Source organism: Mustela nigripes, chromosome 14, assembly GCF_022355385.1.
Source record: "Mustela nigripes isolate SB6536 chromosome 14, MUSNIG.SB6536, whole genome shotgun sequence".
NCBI lineage: Eukaryota > Metazoa > Chordata > Mammalia > Carnivora > Mustelidae > Mustela > Mustela nigripes.
This window is the reverse complement of record NC_081570.1, coordinates 88,525,022-88,547,184: the sequence shown is the minus strand read 5'-3', so window position 1 is coordinate 88,547,184 and position 22,163 is coordinate 88,525,022. Positions and strand designations below refer to the sequence as shown.

The following is a 22,163-nucleotide window of genomic DNA, read 5'->3' as shown; positions in this document are numbered from 1 at the left end:
GGCATAGCTTACAAAAAAAAGTTTTGAAGGTTGCATTTTGTATATATTGTATATAAGATATCTGTGAATCTTGAAGTGGAGTAAACATCTGTTAGAAATGTGAGGTTAAAGTCCAAGAAAAGATCTGAATTGGAGGTATAGGTCTTCATGTAAAAGTCTGTGTTTTAAATTCATGGAAAAGCTTGCAAATACTTAGAAGAAAGAGGATGAATAAAAAGAAGAGTTAGATCCAAATGAGTCTTTAGGTCAGACAGAAGATAAGCCAGAAAAAGAATCTGAAAAAGAGCCACCAGTGAGAAAAAAAGGAAAACCAGAGAGTAGATGGAGACTGAAGGAAGAGAGGAGGAGAGACTGGCTCACATGTCGAATACTGTTGTGAAATAAAGTAAAATGAAGATAGAGAAGTACATTGGATTAGTAACATCAGTGTTTTTGGTGATGTTGACAAGAGTAGATTCAGTGTCAGTGTTTTTGGTGAGGTTGACAAGAGTAGATTCAGTGAAGTCATGATTAGAAACTGGACAATGAGGAGATGAAAATGACTAATGTTGAAAATGTAGAGATTATGTGGTAAAAACAGCAGCTCAGCTAGGAAGGGAAGAAAATAAGTGGGTTATACTGAGAAAAATTCTGGAAGTCATGGATTTTTTAGTTGGAAGACTAATAAATGTAATCTCAGGTAATAATCTAGCAAAAAAAGAAAGATTATTAAATTAGAAGAGAAAGAATAATCTTTTTTTTTCTTTTTTTTTTTTTTTAAAGAAACGGAAAGGGAGGGGCACCTGGGTGGCTCAGTGGGTTAAGCCGCTGCCTTCAGCTCAGGTCATGATCTCAGGGTCCTGGGATCGAGTCCCACATCGGGCTCTCTGCTCAGCAGGGAGCCTGCTTCCCTCTCACTCTCTCTGCCTGCCCCTCTGCCTGCTTGTGATCTCTGTCTGTCAAATAAATAAATAAAATCTTTAAAAAAGGAAAGAAAGAAAGGGAGAGGGAGGTGGGTAGGAGGGGCAGAAGAAGAGGGGAAGAGAGAGAATCTTAAGTAGATTCCATTTCCAGGGCACAGCCCCACATGGGTCTTGATCTCACAACCCTGAGATCATGACCTGAGTGGAAATCAAGATTCCAATGCTTAACCAACTTGAGCCACTCAGGTGCTCTGAAAAAAGGGTAATTTAAGAAATAAAGTTACCCACCAGATAAAAATGGAACGGTATTAACACAAGTGAAGAGAATGGCCCTTGATAAAATAAAGTACACTTTCTTCATTATGACAGAAAGAAAGAAAAAAATAATAATAATAGGGACCAGGTTTCTGCGTGGCTCAGTTGGTTAAGTACCCAGCTCTTGATTTTGGCTCAGATCATGATCTCAGGGTTGTGAGATCAAGGCCCCTGTTGGGGCTCTGTGCTGGGCATGGAGTCTGCTTAAGATTCTCTCTCTACCTCTGCCCCTCCCTATTTTCTCTCTCCCTCAAAATAATAATGATAATAATATTAAGAATAATTATAGATAAATTTACAGGTGAAAAGAAGAGGGAATTTCCAAATTATGGCTTTTATTTTATCATTTAAGCATAAGAAAAACAACTGACAGTTATAAGACACAGATAAGATCCTTACCAAATTTCACTTTAAAAGTCAAGGTGAAGGAAAATGAATAGCTGGAGGATCAGGAAGAAAATCCAGAACATATGGTATAATGAGAGTCCTAAATAATTACATCCATCCATATGGGGGTTAAGAAATGGAACAAAAAACCCATACATCTACATCAAGTTAAAGACATTACAAAGAGAAGAGAAAAATTGAGAGAAAGTAGAAGATTTTTATGAGTTCCATAACTGAGACTTATATCTTGCATAATTTAAGTTTATTTTTTAACTTATTAACTGTAAAAGAGCTTTCATAAAGTTGAAGTCACTCAAATGTTATAACTTTGTATGGGAAGAATTAAATCAGATATTCCTAACTATTAGAAACACTTTTTTTTTTTTGGAAGAAATACATAAATACATACTGGGAAATAGTGTTAATGGCAACAAGCATATTTGTTAAGATGACTCCCTGAATTCTTAGAAATTCTTTTGACAAATAAGTCATCATGAGTTTTCTAAAATATAACATGGTATCAATTGTAGCTACATTATAATTATATAATTATATGTGATTTTTATGCTTTTCTGAGCTTTTCAATTTGATTACTTACAGCTTTTACCAAAAATTAACGAATTGTAAGAATACACACACACACACACAAAAAGAAATACACTTGGTTATTTCTCTGAGTATGTGTACTTATTTATTTCAAGTTTTATAATTTAGATTCAGCATGAATTGCAATAAATGGATCTTCAGCAGAGTTACTAATAGAAAAATGAGCATTTCCATCCCCAGAAACATAGATTTTAATTCCCGTACAATTGCCATCAATTTTATCTCCAGAAATAACATCACAATATGTGCCAGCAGGAAGACCAGTTTGCAAAGTTAAAGATAATGACCTGTAAAATAAAATTTAAGATTTAACTTGAATTTAGCACAATTAAAAGCAAGATTTCAGACTATCTCTAAAAGCTTAACTGTGTGCTGTAGAACTTTAAGCAGTCAAAGACTCAACTCAGTGAGAAGAAAATATAAAGACCTCTCTAGTAGATGTGAACAGTTTTCCAAAACTAAAAGTAATTTTACATAAAGCTTAGCAATTTCTTAGTCAGCAGTAAATATTACCACAAAATTATGGTTGAGGAATATCAGTGAAAATTTGAGTGAATTGTCACTCTTAGATAAAAGTACTTCTTGTGGTAAACACAAATATTTTAAATTTGTCCTCATCTAAACTTAAGAAAATACTAATTACTTTCAATAATTTAAACTTGGTTATTTCTGCAAAAATATTTCACAAGAGGAGAAAATGAATTTGGGCTGGAAGTAAAAATAGTTTAGCATTTTATGAAGAAGTATATAGTTTTAAATATAAAGCTCTCTCATAAATTTATTTTGCTTTTCCCATCCAAAAGACAGACATTAAAGAAGAATTTAAGAAGCCATAGCTTCTTTTGGCAAGAAAAAGATATATTTGATTTATCTTTTTCTCAGTAAAATATAATGTAGGCTAAAATGAATTAAGCATGAGTGAAAACTGGCCTTGGAATTGAGACATTTCAACTTCTTGCAAAGACATCTTCTAAGTCCTAGTTCTATATATTAGGAAATCAATACACTAGAGGCAAAGGATGTAAGTATAACCAATGAAAGTAAGAAGCAGTCTCAGAACAAAAATTGAAAATCTCCTGAAGTGAATCACTGACCAACCATAAGATACAGGTTCTTTATACATATGCTTTAAAAAATATATTATTTGTCAGAAAGGGAAGTGAACAAAAAAGAAAAAAAACAGATACAAGAATACTTGAAAGAGAAAACTAAAAAAAGGCACTTCAAATTATTGAGGCAATAATTTTCCATTATTTAAAAAGTGAGGGGGATTATTAGTTCTAGTGATTTCACAACCTTTATATTAACTATTCTGCGTATTTTGTGTGGGGTGTATATGTGAGCCTATGTGTGTGCCTCATATATCTGCATGTAACAGGCAAGGATGCACATAAAATCACTCTACTTAGAACAGAGAACCCTTATAAAGAAGAGATCAGAATAAAAGCCATCATCATTTTTCTTCTGATTTCTGTGGTTTCTTAATCCACTAAGGAATTTTTCAGATATGAAAAAAGTAAATGTGCAAGAAGAGAAAGTAGTAAATCAAGAACATTTTAATATAAAATGTTATTTCTAATTGAGATCTGCTTACCAGTCATCATTGTTAAAGACAATGAATCCTCTGTTTCCTCTTCCAAAAGCTACTTGGTTGCTACCATTATCCCACCAGTTTGTAAAAGGTTGGCCATCAACTATATTACGGAACATAACCATGTTCCTAAAAATATAATACCACATAAAATGCTAATGAATACATTAACAGTTTAATGAAATGAAATGTTAAGAATGTTTATTATTAGAAGACATCTCTAAATAAGAATGCCCACCTTATTTGACGCCATCGATGTTCACAGACCCAATCATTACCACAAGTAGTGTCTGGATTAATTGTAACTTCTTTAATTACCCCATTATTATTTGGTGGCCCAATCCAATCATTAACATCCTTAAGTAAAGAGAAAAAAAGAAAAAATTTTAAAAGCCCTGACTTTTAACATTTCATGTATTTGTCTCTTTTCTCTCCAGAACACCAAACCTAATCTGTCTTGTGTCTCTGCATTGTCTTCATTTAGAATCTAAATCCCTTGGTATTTTTACAGTCTTTTACCAAGTCCTCACCATTGTCTTGCCAATTTTTCATTCTCTAGTGCCATATTTTAAAGGTAAGGGTTTTTTGCCCTTTTATTTTCTTTCCAAGGAATTGCCATGGAATTTTTTTTAATGATTTTTATTTATTTATTTGTCAGAGAGAGAGAGACAGAGTGAGCACAAGTACACAAGCAGGCAGAGGCAGAGAAAGAAGGAGCCCGATGCGGGACTCGATCCCAGGACTCTGGAATTATGACCCAAGCTGAAGGCAGTGGCTTAACCGACTGAGCCACCCAGGCGTCCCTGCCATGGAATTTTTAATAAATATCACTGTCAATAGTGCAATGATATTGAAGTGGCAAGGATTCCAGTGTCAGAAACAGTAGAATGGAAACAAAGATTCTATTACTATTAGTCAAGAAAACTTAGTTAATATACATATCTTCTCTGTGTCTAATTTTCTTCTATAAAACGGGGATATTGTTTAGTTGCTATAAAATTTAAATAATACATATGAAAATGCCTTGAATATGATAAATTGCTAAATAAGCACTCATTTCCTTCATTCTTTCTTCTAGATAAATGTGTTAATCAATACTTCACAATATTCTTTATTAAATTGACCAAAGTTTTAATATTGTGCTTTTCTGATTGGCACTTTTAATGATAGTCATAGAAAAAAAAATGGAAGAAACCAGGTAAATATCAGTCTGGTTTGTAGTGAAAAGTGTTTTTTACTTTAGGTATGAAGTTGCTATTCAATGATGCATCAGAAATCTTCAGTTTAAAAATTTTATTTATTTATTTGAGAGAGGTATAGTGAGAGAGAACATGAGAAGGGAGAAGATCAGAGGGAATAGCAGACTCCCAGTGGAGCAGGGAGCCTGATGCGGGAGTCAATCCCAGGACTCTGGGATCATGGCCTGAGCTGAAGGCAGTCGCTTAACCAACTGAGCCACCCAAGCACCCTGAAATCTTCAGTTTAAAAAAGAAAAAAAAATTCCACTAATTTCCAAATACATTCATAATTTTATTTCTCAGTTCCCTTTTTAAAATTGCTATTCAGGGTGCCAGGGTAGCTCAGTGGGTTAAGCCTCTGCCTTCAGTTCAGGTCATGATCTCAGTGTCCTGGGATGGAGCCCATATTGGGCTCTCTGCTCTGCAGGGAGCCTGCTTCCCCCTTTCTCTCTCTGCCTGCCTCTCTGCCAACTTGTGATCTCTGTCTCTCAAATAAATAAATAAAATCTTTAAAAATAAATAAATAAAATTGCTATTTAATATCCTCTATTACCTCAAATATTTTTCTCATCTTTACATTTCCCCAAATAGTTTGCAAATTTCTCCTCTTTAATATATATTAAAATATCCTCCTCTATATTTTCTTTCCTCTTAAAAGATACTTTCCCTATTTGATCCCAGTTCAACTGAATAATTTCATTGGATTCCATACAACTTTTTTTTCAAAGTATTTAAAAAAATATATTGTTTGTATTATGGGCAGGTACTGTTTTAAGTTCTTTACAAGTGTTAACTTATCCTTATATCAACCCTATGAAGTAGGTACTTATAAAAAGTGCATATTTTCCTTACTATATCCTTATTTTTTTTTCTTTTTTTTTTTTCACTATACCCTTACTTTTAAGTGCTTCTTTGGGGTGAGTGTATTTCTCACTCATATTTTGTCATATTTCTGATATTGCTTGAATACTCTCACAATAAAGACCATGAATTTTAATTCTTTAATATCTACTGCATTACTAACAGTGTCCTATATCAGGTTTGCATGTCAATATTTGATAAATAGTAAATATAATAGCATCATGTACAATTACAATAAAATTCCATTCCCTTCCTTGAGAAAAATATATTTTGGATAACACCAAAACTTACTTTTCCATTTTCAAAGTACCTTGGCCAACGGAAGCTTGACATTACTCGTGTAAACCCATATGGATGAGCAAGCATAAATCCAACTCCCATTTTGTACAGTCTGAAGGTTACAAAATGATATCATCATAAAAGAAAATATTTTTAGCATCATTAAAAGGTAAGTTAAAAAAAGGGGGGTGCTTTATTACCTACCTAGAGTCCCAGAATGTAAGAATAGATGCTCCTCCAGCTCCATGTCCTCGCTGATTGTCATGGTTATCAACAAAGACAAGTGCTCTATCAGATGGCATAAAACCCCATCCTTCTCCCCAGTTCCTATTAAAACACACACAAAGATATGTATTCTTTTCCAATAGCTTTAGGATAACCCGAATGTGTAGTTCTTTTGGTATAGCAGGCCCAAATGAAATTTTCTAATTAAAATGATTATTCTATAGGAGTTTTTAAAAAATATATAAACAATATACAGATACATTATACATTCCATGTATGTATAAATGTATGAATTACTTGTATTACATTCACATTACAGTTATAAGATTTTTGTTATAAAAAAAGTCATTTTTAGAGATTTTAGTATATTATAACTTAGATAAAACTTCGGAATGATCAATATCCATATGATATCATACAGAATGGAAAACTGGATTAAAAGTAGGTTTCAATATTATATTGTTACAATGTAAATATTCTAATATTTGAAAATAATTGACAATATATGTAAATAATTTTATATAAAATATGTAAATAAGTATATGTAAATTAAAAATAGTCACCTTGTAAGTACTTCATAAATGATGCAATCATTTTAACAATAACATGGCCTTCACATACTATATGCAAACATGAGTCAAATATAGTATCTCTAGGGTATGTTTTGGGTTTCTAGATACCCTCATGATTGACATTCTTAATAATAAAGATGATAAATTGGAGTGTGGGGAACTATAACCCTCATTACTAGTAACTGAATCCTTAAAAGTTCTAAATAAGTTCCAAAGCTAACTCAGATTGGGATAATAAGACTAATACATCTTTGAAATAATTTAAAAGACAATTATATTTCATTTACTTTAAGTAAGCCATCTTCTCTCCATTCCACTTGCGCAGAACTGTGCCTAGTTTTGCACCATACTTGAATTCTGTCACACGGCCATTTCCAAAGTACTCTGCACTTTTAATTGGCTCACCACCCAGATCAATTACCTAGTAGAAATATAGGGAAATATCATTTTATTTTTTTAACTATTTTTTACCCCTAAAAATATTTATTGCCCTAAATTGAAACACTAAAATCAAGTTCATCCTTTTTTAAAAAATATTTTCTTCAGGTCTACTGGTTTGTTTTTTTTTTTTTTTGAAATATCATTTTAAATCAGAACTTTAAAGATAATTAACCAACAAGAATACTATTATATAGAAAATGGATTGAAACTATTTATATTATTTGAAAAAGTGTAAATGGCTTTCCCTAAAAAAAGATTCTTTTTATGTGCTAAATTATATGCTACAATATTTAAAAAATAATATAACAAGGTGAACTGTTGGCCTGCGAGAATGCTGTCATAATTTTAGTCTTGCACATAACGATAATAAAAAGGCTTGCATTTCTATAGCACTTGATATCGGGTTCACAACATTTGTAAATGCTTGACTATGTTAGCTCATTAATATTTAGACAAAAGTATAACGATTATCATCCCTTTTTTTCATGTGAAAAAAAATGTTACACAGAGAGGTTAATCAATTTGCCTAAGTGAACACAGATGATAGTGCTAATGCCAGAATGTAAACTCAGATAGACTGGCTCAAAAAAGCCACTGTAGTATTATCTGTCTTTTCTAAAGGTCTCTGGGGAGATGGTAAAAGACACAGATGTCTGCAGCCTAAATAAATTCTCTGCAGTTCCATAAAACTTCTTGTGATAAAGAGTTAGGTGTTAGATACTGTCTCACTAAAAGAGGTTCAAGAAAACTCTTCTATATAAATGATTTAGCCCATAAACAACTGAAATTGTATTAATTAAATCTATCACTTATTTTCTTTTTTAAAATTTATTTTATATTTTTTTGTTTATTTGTCAGACAGATAGAGAGCACAGGTAGATAGAGCAGCAGGCAAAGGGAGAGGGAGAAGCAGGCTCTCCAGAGAGCAGTGAGCCTGCCGGGCTTGATCCCAGGAGCTTGGGATCATGATCTGAGCCAAAGGCAGCCACTTAACTGACTGAGCCACCCACGCACTCCTATCACTTATTTTCTACTGAATTAAATTATATTATTTCATATACACATGAAATACAGATACATATATGTATTAGTGTACCTCCTGGTAAATGAAAGGTTTACTTCCTTCAGAGAACCACTTTGTATTTAGATTATGCAGCTTATCCAAAATTGCCTTCATGTCTCCAGGCCACATGTGCTTAGAAGCATCAATTCTGAACCCTGCTACACCAATGTCAATGAGGCGGTTCAGATATTTAGCGATTGTAGAACGCACATAATCTTTCTCTAGTGCAAGATCAAGAAGACCAACCAGACGACAATCTCTGACCTATTAAAGTAAACATTTTGTGAGCGATACATAAAACATCACCTTTACCTGAGAATCTATTTAATTATGCATTCATTTATTCATTAACAGATATTTCTGTAGTGTCTTCCTTGCATTAGGAACTGGAGATACTGACACTCTAGTAGGGACATGCCTTTGAAATATTTTCAAAGTATATTTTCAAAGTATAAAAATGGAGTATGTAGGAAATAAAGTAGATGAGCTTTTTGATTGGGACAAATTAAATTGGGAAAAATGTTTTACATATCAATTCAAGTTTCTTACTTTTAAAGAGTCATAGTTGGAATCCTATTTTCCTAAGGAATCCAGGCCAGTATTTAAAATGAAGATCAATAAACTATATGTAGATAATTAAAGGCACAGATAGCTCTTTATTTAGATCACTGTGGGTTTTTTTCTTTAATTACCTGATAAGGATCATTATAATTCTCAATATCTCCACTTCCAGTTTTACATTTACCATCATTAAAATCCCAACCAGAGAATGGGACTGCTGGAAAATCTCTATATCCAGGGTTGAAGTAACTTCCACAAGTACTGCTCGTTCCTGCACCCACACCATTCCCACACATATGATTAATTACAGCATCCACATAAATATGGACCTGAAAAACAAAGTTTTTATTTCAGTGTGACTTATACAGAGGTAATAATCTATGGTATTATTGACTGAAGTTTATGGTATGTTAATCACCTCCAAAATAGGTCTTTGTTATTTTTTAACTTCTCTTCTTAGTAAATCAAAAGTCAAGAGTGAAGGGAAATTAATGTGAACTGAATACCTATCTGCTTTCTATCATCTTGGTAAAATTCTTATATATGTGATAAAATTATAGAACTGAAACTACCATAACTATGAAAAAATGCAGCCTTTTTGGGGGGGAGGTAAGAATCAGCTGAGATGCAAAGAGTAGTGGTCTTTGAAATTTCCATGCATCATCCTAAGAAAGAAGTAGATAGCCTTTATTATTTATTAAGCATCTGAAGGTAAATATTGTCTCTCATGCTCCTTGCCAAAAAGAATATAATTATTTACCATCAAAAACCCTATGTGAAAGAAGACCCAGGAATTGTAGGTGGAGATACAAGTCACACAAAAATTACGGCAAATATCACAATGAGAATTTCCAATTCCTAACTAGAAAAGTATTCCCCAGAAATTTATATAGTTTTAGAACTAAAAGTTCATACTTGCTTTATAAGTAAGTTCACTTTAAACTTTGACTTAAATTTCTTTAGTACACAAATAGTACATATACAAAAATTCACAAAAGCTGAACATAAGGTAATAATTAAATTTCAGTAATAGCTTAAGTGTAAAGTAAAATAAAAAATAAATATGGAAAACATTTTCTTCAAAACAAGCAGGAGAGAGGAGAAATTATTTTCCTAAATATTTTTTAAAGGAAACTTTAATTCACTTACACCAACATTGTTACATCTAGTCACCATGTCTTTGAATTCATCTTCATTTCCTGATCTTGTGCATAACTTGTAGCTAACTGGTTGATATCTTTCCCACCAAGGTCTTGAAGGGTTATTAATCACAACATTTTCATTGGGTGGAGAGATCTACAAATAAAAAATCATAATAAGTATCAAATTATGGGTTACTTTATATCACTGGGTACTCTAGAGACTAATCAATAATCTAAAATAATTTCTTAATCTTTGTATATACAGCTACATTTTTAACAAACACATGAAAATATTAACAACATATTGGAAACGTCCTGCTGAAGAAGGATTATATCAGAAACAAAACATAACATTGCCAACAATACTAAACTTTTTTCTTCCTCAGTAAAACGTTTCAGCTTCACAGATTCAGATCATGATAGCCATTTACTATAAGCATAGCAAACCACAATTTATACTGTGAACAATACCCACCTGAACCCCTCCAAATCCTTTTGGAGCTAAGTATCGCTCACATTCAAGAGCAATGTCAATCCAGCGCCACTCAAACAGATGGACAATAGTTGTCCGTCCAGGTTTGGTATTTGGGGCATACTGAGCCCAGCAGAACCCAATGATTGAAAGCAATAGAAAGACCTTCATTTTGCTTTGAAGTTGCCAGCATTCCTTGCAGCAAGTATTTATCTTCCTGTAAGAAACATGTTTTACTAAGTAAATGTTAACATGAATAAACACATAAAGTGTTTATTCAAAATCAGAAAAGGATTATCAATGATAATATTAACAGGTGAAGAATATCTTATAAACAACTTACCCAGGAAAACAATCTAAATGACCTTTTAGAACTTAATGTTTTCCTTACTGAGGGAATATTAACCTTTTTAAACATCTGGCAACTTATATCTAAAGAATCCTTAATCATGTATTATTTAATTAGGATTAGGTTTTATTTCTGAAGACCTTCACTAATAGGACAATCACAATCAAAGTCAACTGAACTTATAGTCAAAACACTGCCTTAACTATTTATTTGCAAACATTATAATGTTTCAATTTCAAAAAGAAATAGGATATTCAATCCCATTCTATTTTTACACCACCAACCTTAATTTTTAGCTATTTAAATGTCTGCATTAAGATTTAAGAAATTATTTGGAAGTTGAATGCCCATGAATTGAGGAAACAGACCCTTTCCCCACCTCCATCAAATAAGATGCTTAATGCAATGCCTAGAGCAGTAGAGTGTTTTGGTTTTTTCTCCCTTTGGCTAAATCTCTCTCTCTCATCACTGTCTTTTTAAAAAAGATTTTATTTATTTCTTTGACAGAGAGAGAGAGAGAGACAGCTAGAGCAGGCACACAAGCAGGGGGAGTGGGAGAGAGAAAGCAGGCTTCCCGCCGAGGAGGGAGCCCGATGTGGGGCTCAATCCCAGGACCCAGGGATCATAGCCTGAGCCAAACGCAGACACCTAACAATGGAGCCACCCAGGTGGCCCAGGCTAAATATCTCTTATACCTGATAGGACATTAAATTGATGAACTCAATCCCATTTTTTTTTCCTACTATAAGTAAAAACCTATAAAAGAGAATAATAGGATGGGGAAAACTTAAACCATTTATCCAATAAGCACTTTGCTTAAACTGAATGCTGCTTTTTGCTTAAGCATGTGGATGATTTTCAGGATACAGTGATGAATAAGACAGGATTCTTATTCTGAAGAAGCTTACATTCTACTGAGGAAAGAAAATATATGAATGCTCAACATTACTCACAATCAGGGAAATACAAATCAAAACTATAATGAAGTATCACCTCACACCTGTCAGAATGGCTAAAATTAACAATACAAGAAACAACAGATGTTGGTAAAGAGATGGATTAAGGGGAACCCTCTTACACTGTTGGTGGGAATAAAAACAGGTGTGACTACTGTGGGAAACAGTATGGAGCTTCCTCAAAAAATTATAAATAGAACTACCTTGTGACCCAGAAATTGCACTAGTAGGTATTTACCCAAAGGATACAAAAATATAGATTCAAATGAGTCCATGAACCCCTTTGTTGATAGCAGCATTATCAACAACAGCCAAACTATGGAAAAAGCCCAAATGTCCATTGACTGATGAATGGATAAAGAAGTGGTGTGTGTGTGTGTGTGTGTGTGTGTGTGTGTGTAATGGAATATTAACCATAAAAAAGAATGAAATCATGCCATTTGCAACAATGTGGATGGAACTAGAATGTATTATGCTAAGTGAAATAAGTCAAGCAGAGAAAGACAATTATCATATGGTTTCACTCATATGTGGACCATAAGGAATAGCACAGAGGACCACAGGGGAAAGGAGGGAAAATGGAATGGGAAGAAATCAGAGACAGAGACAAACCATGAGAGACTCTGGACTCTGGGAAGCAAAGGAGAGAGGGTTACAGAGGAGAGGGTTTGGGGAATGGGGTACCCCAGTGATGGGTATTAAGGAGAGTACATGCAGTGAGGAGCACTGGGTGTTATACAACTAATGAATCATTGGCTAACTGAACATAATGGGAGGGGGAAGGAAAATTAAATAAGATAAAAACAAAAAGGAAGGCAAACCATATGGCCTGTATAGATAAAGAGAACAAACTGAAGGTTGCTGGAGGGGAGGTTTGTGGGGAATGGGCTAAATGGGTGATGTGTTTGAAAGAGAAAACTTGTAGGATGAGCACTGGATGTTATATGTAAGTGATGAATCACTAAATTCTGCTCTTGAAACCAATACTAAACTATATGTTTACTAACTTGGAATTTAAATAAAATTTAAAAAATGAAATCTTGCCACTTGCAATAACATGGGTGGACCTAGAATTTATCATGCTAAGCAAAATAAGTCAGTCAGAGAAAGACAAATATCATATTATTTCGCTCATATGTGGAATTTAAGAAATAAAACAGATGGTGCACCTGGGTGGTTCAGTCAGCTAAACATCCACCATCGATCCCAGAGTTCTGAAATCGACTCTCACATTGGGCTACCTGCTCAGTGGGGAGTCTGCTTGTCCCTCTCCCTCTTACCTCCACTACTGCTCTCTCGCTCTTGCTCTGCACTCTTTCTCAAATAAATAAATAAATAAAATCTTTAAAAATAAAAAAAGATAATAAAATAAATTTTAAGAAAGAGGGTGCCTGGGTGGGTAAGTGGGTTAAGCCTCTGCCTTTGGGTCAGGTCATGATCTCAGGGACTGTCCCGCATTGAGCTCTCTGCTTGGCAGGGAGCCTGCTTCCTCCTCCCTCTCTCTCTCTCTCTCTCTATCTCTCTCTGCCTGCCTATCTGCCTACTTGTGATTTCTCTGTCAAATAAATAAATAAAATCTTAAAAAAATAAAAAGAAATAAAACCTATGAACATATGGGAGGGAAAAAAAGAGGAGAGAGGGAAACAAACTGTAAGAAACTCTTAATAATAGAGAACAAAGTAAGGGTTGAGGGAGGCAAGTGGGTGTGGGATGGGCTAGATGGATGATAGGCACTTGTTAGGAGGGCTCTATGGAGTGCCCTTAAGGAGTGTCCTTAAGGAGGGTACTTGTTATAATGAGCACTGGGTGTTGTATGTAAGTGATAAACCACTTAATTCTACTCCTGAAACCAATTTTGCACTATATGTGATCTAACTAGAATTTATATAAAAAGCTGAAAAAAGGAAAAGGAATTTAAAAAAGAAAATATATGAATTAATAATAATAATAATAAACAACTGAAGATAAGTTCAATAATTTCAGTAAGAACAAGTATGAATTAACAGTAATAAAATAGAAAATGACTTTGTCATCAAGTTATTTTAATAGGAAGTCAGGAAGATTTCTCTGTGGAAATGATTTTCAGCTAGGATTTGACAGATAAGGAGCCAGTCATTTGAAGATGAGAGAAAGAACAATCTAGAGGAAAATACAACAGAAACAACCCAAGGGAAAAAAAAGAAAAAAAACAAAGTGACATTAAAAAAAAAAAAAGTAGCTAAGCAATGTGTAATAAAGTGAAGGGTAAACTGATATGAGGTCTATTAGGCCAGTTCATTTAGGACCTTGTAGAATATAATGAGAAAGTCTTTGAGTCTGTAAAAAGCAGGTGAAGAAAGTTTGGTATATTTGAAAAGAAAATCACACTTGCTGTCATGAAGAAATTGGACTATGTGAAGATAAGAGTAGAGATAAGGAGATCAGTTGCAATTTTTGGGTGATCTGGGAAAGAGGTGAGTGGCTTAGACTAAGAGCACTGACAGGATATAATTCAGAGACAGAAAGGCAATAGGTTTATGGATATATTAGAGCTGAAGAATGAGGGAAAGAGAAAAAATATAGAAAAGTATTTGGTGATATCATTCATTAAGATGAGGAAAAACAAGGAAGTACCAGTTTTAAGGAAGGTTTATGCAGAACACTATGGTCCATAATTACTCCTCTATCAACCCTACTGCTTTCCTTTGGTCCTTCTTCTAACCCACCATGTAAACACAAGTAGTCTTACTTTCTTAGTTCAAGTTGTTAAAATAAAATTATTTTAACATATAAAACATGTTTTATATGTTAAAACATATAACTGGTGGATTAAACAACAAATATTTATTTCTCATAGATCTGGAGGCTGGGAAGCCTGAAATCAAAATGTCGGCAGTTCCAGTGTCTGGTGAGACACAGATAGCCATTTTCTCCTGTATCTTTACATGGTGGAGAACTGAGAGTGCTCCAGTCTCTTTCTCTTCTTATAAGGACACCGATCCCATCATGGGAGTCCACTCTCATGACTTCATCTAAACCTAATTACATCTAAAAGGCCCCACAGCCTTATACCATGGCACTGGAAGTTAGGGTTTCAACATGCAAATTTTGGGGGAAAGTAGACATAAATGTGCAGACGCTAACACTTATCCATTGTAAAACTAAAATTCCCTCTCATTTCACAAACAATTTCATTGCTCCATGATTTTCCAAATATCACCTTCCAACATCCTTATGTACTTAACCAACATCCTTGTGTACTTAACAGCTATTCTTTCTTCCAGATGCAGCTGAAGTAGCGTCTTTTGAAGCTTATCCTGATATTTCCAGGCATAGTTAATAACTCCTCTGTATGATAATTTTTTAACTTACATGATATTATTAAGCTATATTTGATTTATATTATAAATATACTATAGATAGCTAAGTATTTTCATGCTCATCATTCTATACCAAACTTCTTAAAGGTAGACCTTCTACCTAATATTCTTAGAAACTAACAAAACACATAGCATAATGGCTTATATGATCAATAAATTTTTGTAACATAAAACTCTAAATTCCAGAGACACCTGGGTGGCTCAGTTGGTTAAACATCTGCCTTTGTCATGATCCCAGGGTTCTGGGATTGAGTCCCACATCTGGCTCCTTGCTCTCCCTCTACTTTTGCCCCTTCCCCTGCTTGTGCTTGCGTTCTCTCTCTCTGTGTCAGAATAAATAAGTAAAGTCTTAAAATAAAAAAAAAAAAAGACTAAATTTCACCCATTGTATAAAATTCAGGCATAACATGGGTGATGTTCTCAATGATTTTCCAAAGTGTCAGAAATTATGTGATACAATGTAATCTTTGTAAAACCTTTGTACACATGAAGGAACTAATGCCAGATAAACTGAATAAATTGTCTAGGCTCATATGGTAAATAGAGCCAGTGATTTGACAATAGATTCTACCACAAATCAGCATTCTCTGTATTACACCAATGGTTATCATAGAATTCTAGAGGTGTAATGTCCAATATCATAGCCACAGGCAATATTTGGCTACTGAGATCCTAAAATGCTAGTCTGAATGTAGATGTGCTATAAGTGTAAAATACACTCCAAATTTTGAAGAATTAGTCTTAGAAATTAGTGTAAAAAATAATTTTATGCCATTTATGTTGAAATAGTATTTTGTGACTCATTAGGCTAAATCAAATTTATTATTATTATTATTATTATTATTTAAAGATTTTATTTATTTATTTGAGAGAGAGAGACAGTGAGAGAGAGCATGAGCGAGGAGAAGGTCAGAGGGAGAAACAGACTCCCCATGGAGCTGGGAGCCCGATGCGGGACTCGATCCTGGGACTCCGGGATCATGACCTGAGCCGAAGGCAGTCGTCCAACCAACTGAGCCACCCAGGCGTCCCTCAAATTTATTATTAACATTAATTTCTCCAGTTTCTTTTGACATCTCTCTTTTAATTTTTTTTAGATTTTATTTATTTGACAGAGAGAGAGCACAAGTAGGCAGAGAAGCAGGCAGAGAGAGAGAGAGAGAGAGAGGGAAGCAGGCTCCCTGACAAGCAGAGAGCCCGATGCGGGAGTCGATCCCAGGACCCTGAGATCATGACCTGAGCCGAAGGCAGCAGCTTAACCCACCTAGCCACCCAGGTGCCCCAACAGCTCTCTCTCTCTCTTTTTTTTTTTTTTTTAAGATTTTATTTATTTATTTCAGTCAGAGAGAGGGAGAGATCACAAGCAGTGAGGAGGGGCAGAGGGCAGAAGCAGACTCCCTATTGAGCAGGGAGCCTGAGCAGGTCTCAATCCCAGGATTTTGGGATTGTGACCTGAGTGGAAGGCAGACACTTAACCGACTGACCCACCCAGGCACCAGAGAAAGGTTTTCAAAAACAAATAGGAAGAAGAGTTTTTGGGGAGGACAAGAGACCAACTAGATGAAGATGAATATCAGAATAAGAAAAAAGAGCGAAGACTGACTAGACAGTGGATGATATAGGGCTGATGGTGATAATGAGTTTAGAATTAGAGAAGAGCACGGTTTGAACTTCATAGTTAAGCTTCCAAATGTTAAGAAAATGACCTTAGGAGTTAGATAAACTACAGTTTAAATCCTGACGTTGTCATTTATTATCTATGTGGCCCTGGAAAATAATCATTTTTTGCGCGGGGAGTGGGGGGAATAATCTCTTTATCTATGAACAAGAAAATGTAACATGTACCTCATAAAGTTGTCATCATGATTGAGTGAATTAACATCAATAATACTGTTACCCAGTACATGATATATTAAAAACCCAATATATTTGGTTTCTATGATGTTGCTATTACTGTTTTATTATTTTTATTGCTGGTACTATTCAAACTGCTCTAAACTCATGCTCTCTTTCTACTCTCACTTATAGTCACTTGGACATTATCTCTTTCCATTCCATTCTTTCCAAATTCTAATAATACCTTCTACTCTCAGAAGTATTTGCATACCCCCCCATGGGAATAGTGATAAGAAGGAACCAGCAAGGTTTTCCACCTGCTCTTTTTTCCACACTTTCTTTTCTTTTTCTCTCTTTTTGTTTTAACCTCTTAAAGCTTATAGGAGATCACATGTTGATTTTGAAATAACTTCTCATCACTGCCTCATCCATTATCTCTGAACTGTTTTTAATATTGATTTCCATGTATTTTATGATGCTATTATTAAAATAACAGATAACTTGCAAACATAAGCTGAGAAATTTTACTAGTATCACAGCATAGATGGATGTATACAATTATACAATAATCTTCTATCAAGGGTCAGTCATTGTCAAAGATTTTCTCATTTAATCTTAATTTTTATCTCAATCAATCTAAAGAGTTATAAACTCCATAAGGAGAGACATTAAAACAACTAAAGCATCTTATATCATGTGAAGTAAAATCTGCAAACAAATCCTTGACATCTTTGATATCAATAACAAAACAAAAAAAGGGGGATCTGGGTGGCTAAGTCAGTTAAGCCTCTGCCTTTGGCTTAGGTCATGATCATAGTGTCCCAGGCTCAAGGCCTGAATCAGGCCTGCTCAGTGGGAGCCTGCTTCTCCCTCTCCCCCAGGCCCTCCCCTGGCTCATCCTCTCTTTCTCTCAAATAAACAAAGAAAATATTTAAAAAAACAAAAAAATAAGAAACTTGAAATTGTTGTTATGTCTACTTCCCATTATGGATTTCCTAAAATTGTTTTCCTCAGAGAAGATTTCACAGTTATTAATACTAATATCAATGCTCCATTGCCCATATCTCATATTGCGTGAATTGCCTTACAAAGAGGAAATTTCCTTCTATTTTAAAGCTTTAAGGGCTACTATAATATGTCAAATTAGATATATTGGGAGTTCCTTAAAAACTTGAACTAGGACATTTGGTAAAAAGCAATACTCCTTAAGAGGTATTTATTCTTTAAGTGCCAATAAAACATATACAATGCTAAGAAGAAAAAAATAGGGGCTCAGTTGGTTAAGCCACTGCCTTCGGCTCAGATAATGATCCCGGAGTCCCAGGATCGAGTCCCAGGGTCCAGTTCCGCGGAGAGTCTGCTTCTCCCTCAGACCTTCTCCCCTCTCATGCTCTCTCTGTCTCTCTCTCAAATAAATAAATAAAATATGAAAAAAAGAAAAAGAAGAAGAAGAAAATACTATTAACTTAGATTATGCTCTCAAGTATTTTTTTTCTCAATCAGTATTGAGATATCTGTTATTTTATTTAATGTGCACAATATAAATGATATCCTGGGGGAAAAGCTCTAGAATAAATTCAGGATTTCTCTTGATACATGAAATACCATAAACAGTGATTCAGCTTAAAGTCTACTTAAATCATACCATGTCATAAATAGAATAAAGGAGCTCTATTAAAACGTTAGGTAAAAAGTAGTAGTAAAAATAACTAGTATCTATTTCTATGGCTTTCTTTCTACTTATATAAATGTCAGTCAGTTACCTATATAAGTATTACTTATGACAATGTTCTTTCCCCCTATCTGCCTGATTACTATCTCAGGCAGATAGTAATATATTTTTTAACATGTAAATAAATTAACATTAACCAAGAAGAGACAAGTTATCTACTCTTATCATTTGTAGTTATTAGCCTAGATACCATAGTTAAATTTCTTTAGGTTGTTTAAAGTATCATAAAACATTTTAATGGAAATACCTTATATGTCACATCTATGCTTATTTTTCACTTTTATTTATCTGCATTTTTTTCTATTTTCATTGTTTTGAATATTTTAGAGCTTTAGGTAGTATTATTACTATAGTATTTGGTCAAGTTAGTGGTTTCTCTTACTGAGAAAGTGGTAATTCTTCTGAACTTTGCATTGAATCATGTACAATTTTCTCAAAACTGTCTCCTACAAGCTCTCTATTCTCACAAAAAAAAAAAAAGAAAAGAAAAAGAAAAAAATTAAAAAAAGGAAAATAAAAACAGGAAATTGAAACTGAGCTCAAGATAATAAATTACATGGGAAAGAGAAAAGAGGCAAATATAATCAAGTTTGCCTACCAGATTTCTTAAATGAAAGAAACATTTTGAGCCAAGGCTCAGACACACTTCAAACACAAACAGTACATTTTGTGCCACTGGAAACTGAAACTTGAGTTGTCAACAAACCTAAAATAGGTCGTGAAGCATTGAGCAATAGCAATATCAAATCATATGATAGAAACCATTTCTTTCAAAGAAAAAAGTGGGGGATAGGGACTACATGATATTCATAAAACATTAAAATAACTTACCACAGGGGCACCTGGGTGGCTCAGTGGGTTAAAGCCTCTGCCTTCGGCTCAGGTCATGATATCAGGATCTTAGGATCCAGCCCCCATCTAGCTCTCTGCTCAGCAGGGAGCCTGCTTCCTCCTCTCTCTCTGCCCGCCTCTCTCCCTACTTGTGATCTCTGTCTATCAAATAAATAAATAAAATTAAAAAAAAATAACTTGCCACATCACTTCTTTAAATCAGCAACCTCTCAAATCCACAGGTCAGTCTTTTCAATTATAGAAAAACAAAAATCAGACATTTGTTTTGCTTTCTCTTTAGCAAGAAAAAATCGCTGAATTTAGGACTTATAGATTTTCTACAATTCTTTTCTTTCCAATAGATGCTCTACAACCCTTTCCAATTCTTCAAACCTAATCTGTTTAAAAAAAAAAAAAAAAGTCTAATGTGAGCTCCACGATGATACTTGATTGGCTACCATCACTCCCGGTTGCTGAACAAACCACAGTCTTCTCTCCTCTGCTCAAGTTGCTGTCCTGCCACCACTTCTAATTACACTGAGCCTTTCCAGTTGTTTGCTTTCTTTTTCTCTTTCTCTTTTTTTCTTCCTTTCTCTTTCTTTCAGTATCCTCTCCCAATCTCAATTAGTCTTTTTCTTTCCTGAACCATCTATAGCAATCTGTAAGAAAACTTTTTTGATAAAATAACCTTAAAGACAAAGATTAAAATGATTGTGTCAAATTCAACAAGTGTGACTAGAATGTAAACAAAGTTTCTAAGCCAAACATCTAATTTTGAATCTGAGCTTTGCCATCTTCTGTGTGACCCTTAGAGAAATCAAAGACTATTGCATTTAGGTCTCAGTTGGAAAATGGGGATAATAGTATTATTGATAAACATGATAGAAATATAAAAATAACTAAAACCAACTAATTATATATTGAGTACAATTATGTGTCATTTCAGTGTATTATCACTTTAATTCCTCACACAAACATAAATACAATATAGAATTATGATTATACCCAGTTTTAAGTGAAGGGAACTGAAGTACACTAAGTAAGGTAATTTGTCCATGGTCAAATTTCAGTAAATGCTGAAACTGAAATTCAAAACCGAGCAGTTTAACTCTATAGTGTGTTTGTAGCCAATACTTAGGCTTATCAGTCTCCATCACTGAGCTGTAAAAAAAATCAAATACTTTATCTGAAGATATTTTAGAATCTGGTAATTCCTGTTTAGCTAATATTAATATGTTTAGAAAATTGCAAAGGTAGTTCATCTCCTATTTCCTGTTTTTCGAATTTTTACACTAAACAAAATTAATATTTCTCTATTACAGTGTGAGGTTTTTGTTTGTGTGTTTGTTTTATAGAGAGAGAGAGAGCATGAGCACGAGAACCAGAGGGTAAAAGAGAATTTTAAGCAGGCATCACACTTAGTGCAGAGCCCAACATAGGGCTTGATCTCAATACCCTCAGATCATGACGTGAGCATAAATCGAGAGTCCTCAGCTGCTTAACCAACTGAGCCACAGAGAGGCACCCCTCTCTGTTACAGTTCTTATTCCAGATCTTATTCATAAATATTCAGTGCTCCTCCCTGCACGTGAATTACACACCTTGCCCTGTTGAATTTGGGAATATCTATGTAATTTCCTTTGGCAATGAAATAAAAGCAAAAGTAATATGTTTTATTCTGGGGCCTCTGTGATTGTTAAAGCATGTATCAAAATGAAGTTTCAGTGACAGACTATAAAGTGACTAATACGAAGAGTCTCCTTGTCGATTTAAGGTAAATGTGCGAAATAAACTTGGCTATTGTAAGCTACTGAGAATTCAGGTTTTTTGTTATTATGACATCACCTATTCTATCCTGATTGACGTAACCATTAAGTTCCCTTAATTAAGCTCTTTGATTCTTAGACATTCTACTTGACATTTCTTTTCTCTTGTGATGTAGGAAGAAAGAATAAATCATAAGATCAGAGAACATTAATATTGAAAGAGACTACTGGAATAAGCTAGTCCAATGGTTTCCAGATTTTGAGCTCTTAAGTAATCAGTAGAATCTTTAAAAAATTATATAAAAACATATTCTCATATAAAAGTCATGAAATTCAGTTTCATAAAAAAACTACCACTGATATATTATTCTTTTTTTAGTTTTTTATTTTTTTATAAACATATAATGTATTATTAGCCCCAGGGGTACAGGTCTGTGAATCGCCAGGTTTACACACTTTACAGCACTCACCATAGCATATACGCTCCCCAATGTCCATAACCCCACCACCCTCTCCCATCCCCCCTCCCCCCAGCAACCCTCAGTTTGTTTTGTGAGATTAAGAGTCACTTATGGTTTGTCTCCCTCCCAATCCCATCTTGTTTCATTTATTCTTTTCCTACCCCCACAAATCCCCCATGTTGCATCTCCACTTCCTCATATTAGGGAGATCATATGAT

The 22,163-nt window shown here is 34.2% G+C and overlaps 1 protein-coding gene across 2 annotated transcripts in view; it reads right to left on the bottom strand.

Annotated features, from left to right (window-relative positions):
* Window positions 1-1,555: 1,555 nt before the first annotated feature.
* LOC132001214 (pancreatic alpha-amylase) overlaps window positions 1,556-22,163 on the bottom strand; it is a 41,047-nt gene continuing 20,439 nt past the window's right edge. The window contains exons 1-11 of one of the 2 annotated variants that reach the window (XM_059375573.1): window positions 19,719-19,804; window positions 10,659-10,872; window positions 10,191-10,337; window positions 9,173-9,370; window positions 8,514-8,744; window positions 7,264-7,397; window positions 6,384-6,506; window positions 6,192-6,291; window positions 4,040-4,158; window positions 3,805-3,930; window positions 1,556-2,497 (exon numbers count right to left, since the gene is read on the bottom strand). In XM_059375573.1, coding sequence (XP_059231556.1) covers window positions 2,308-2,497; window positions 3,805-3,930; window positions 4,040-4,158; window positions 6,192-6,291; window positions 6,384-6,506; window positions 7,264-7,397; window positions 8,514-8,744; window positions 9,173-9,370; window positions 10,191-10,337; window positions 10,659-10,826 — 1,536 coding nt within the window. In that variant the 5' untranslated portion in view covers window positions 10,827-10,872; window positions 19,719-19,804 and the 3' untranslated portion in view covers window positions 1,556-2,307. Of the gene's footprint in view, window positions 2,498-3,804; window positions 3,931-4,039; window positions 4,159-6,191; window positions 6,292-6,383; window positions 6,507-7,263; window positions 7,398-8,513; window positions 8,745-9,172; window positions 9,371-10,190; window positions 10,338-10,658; window positions 10,873-19,718; window positions 19,805-22,163 lie in introns of those variants that run through there. The other variant, XM_059375572.1, reaches the window with a different exon arrangement.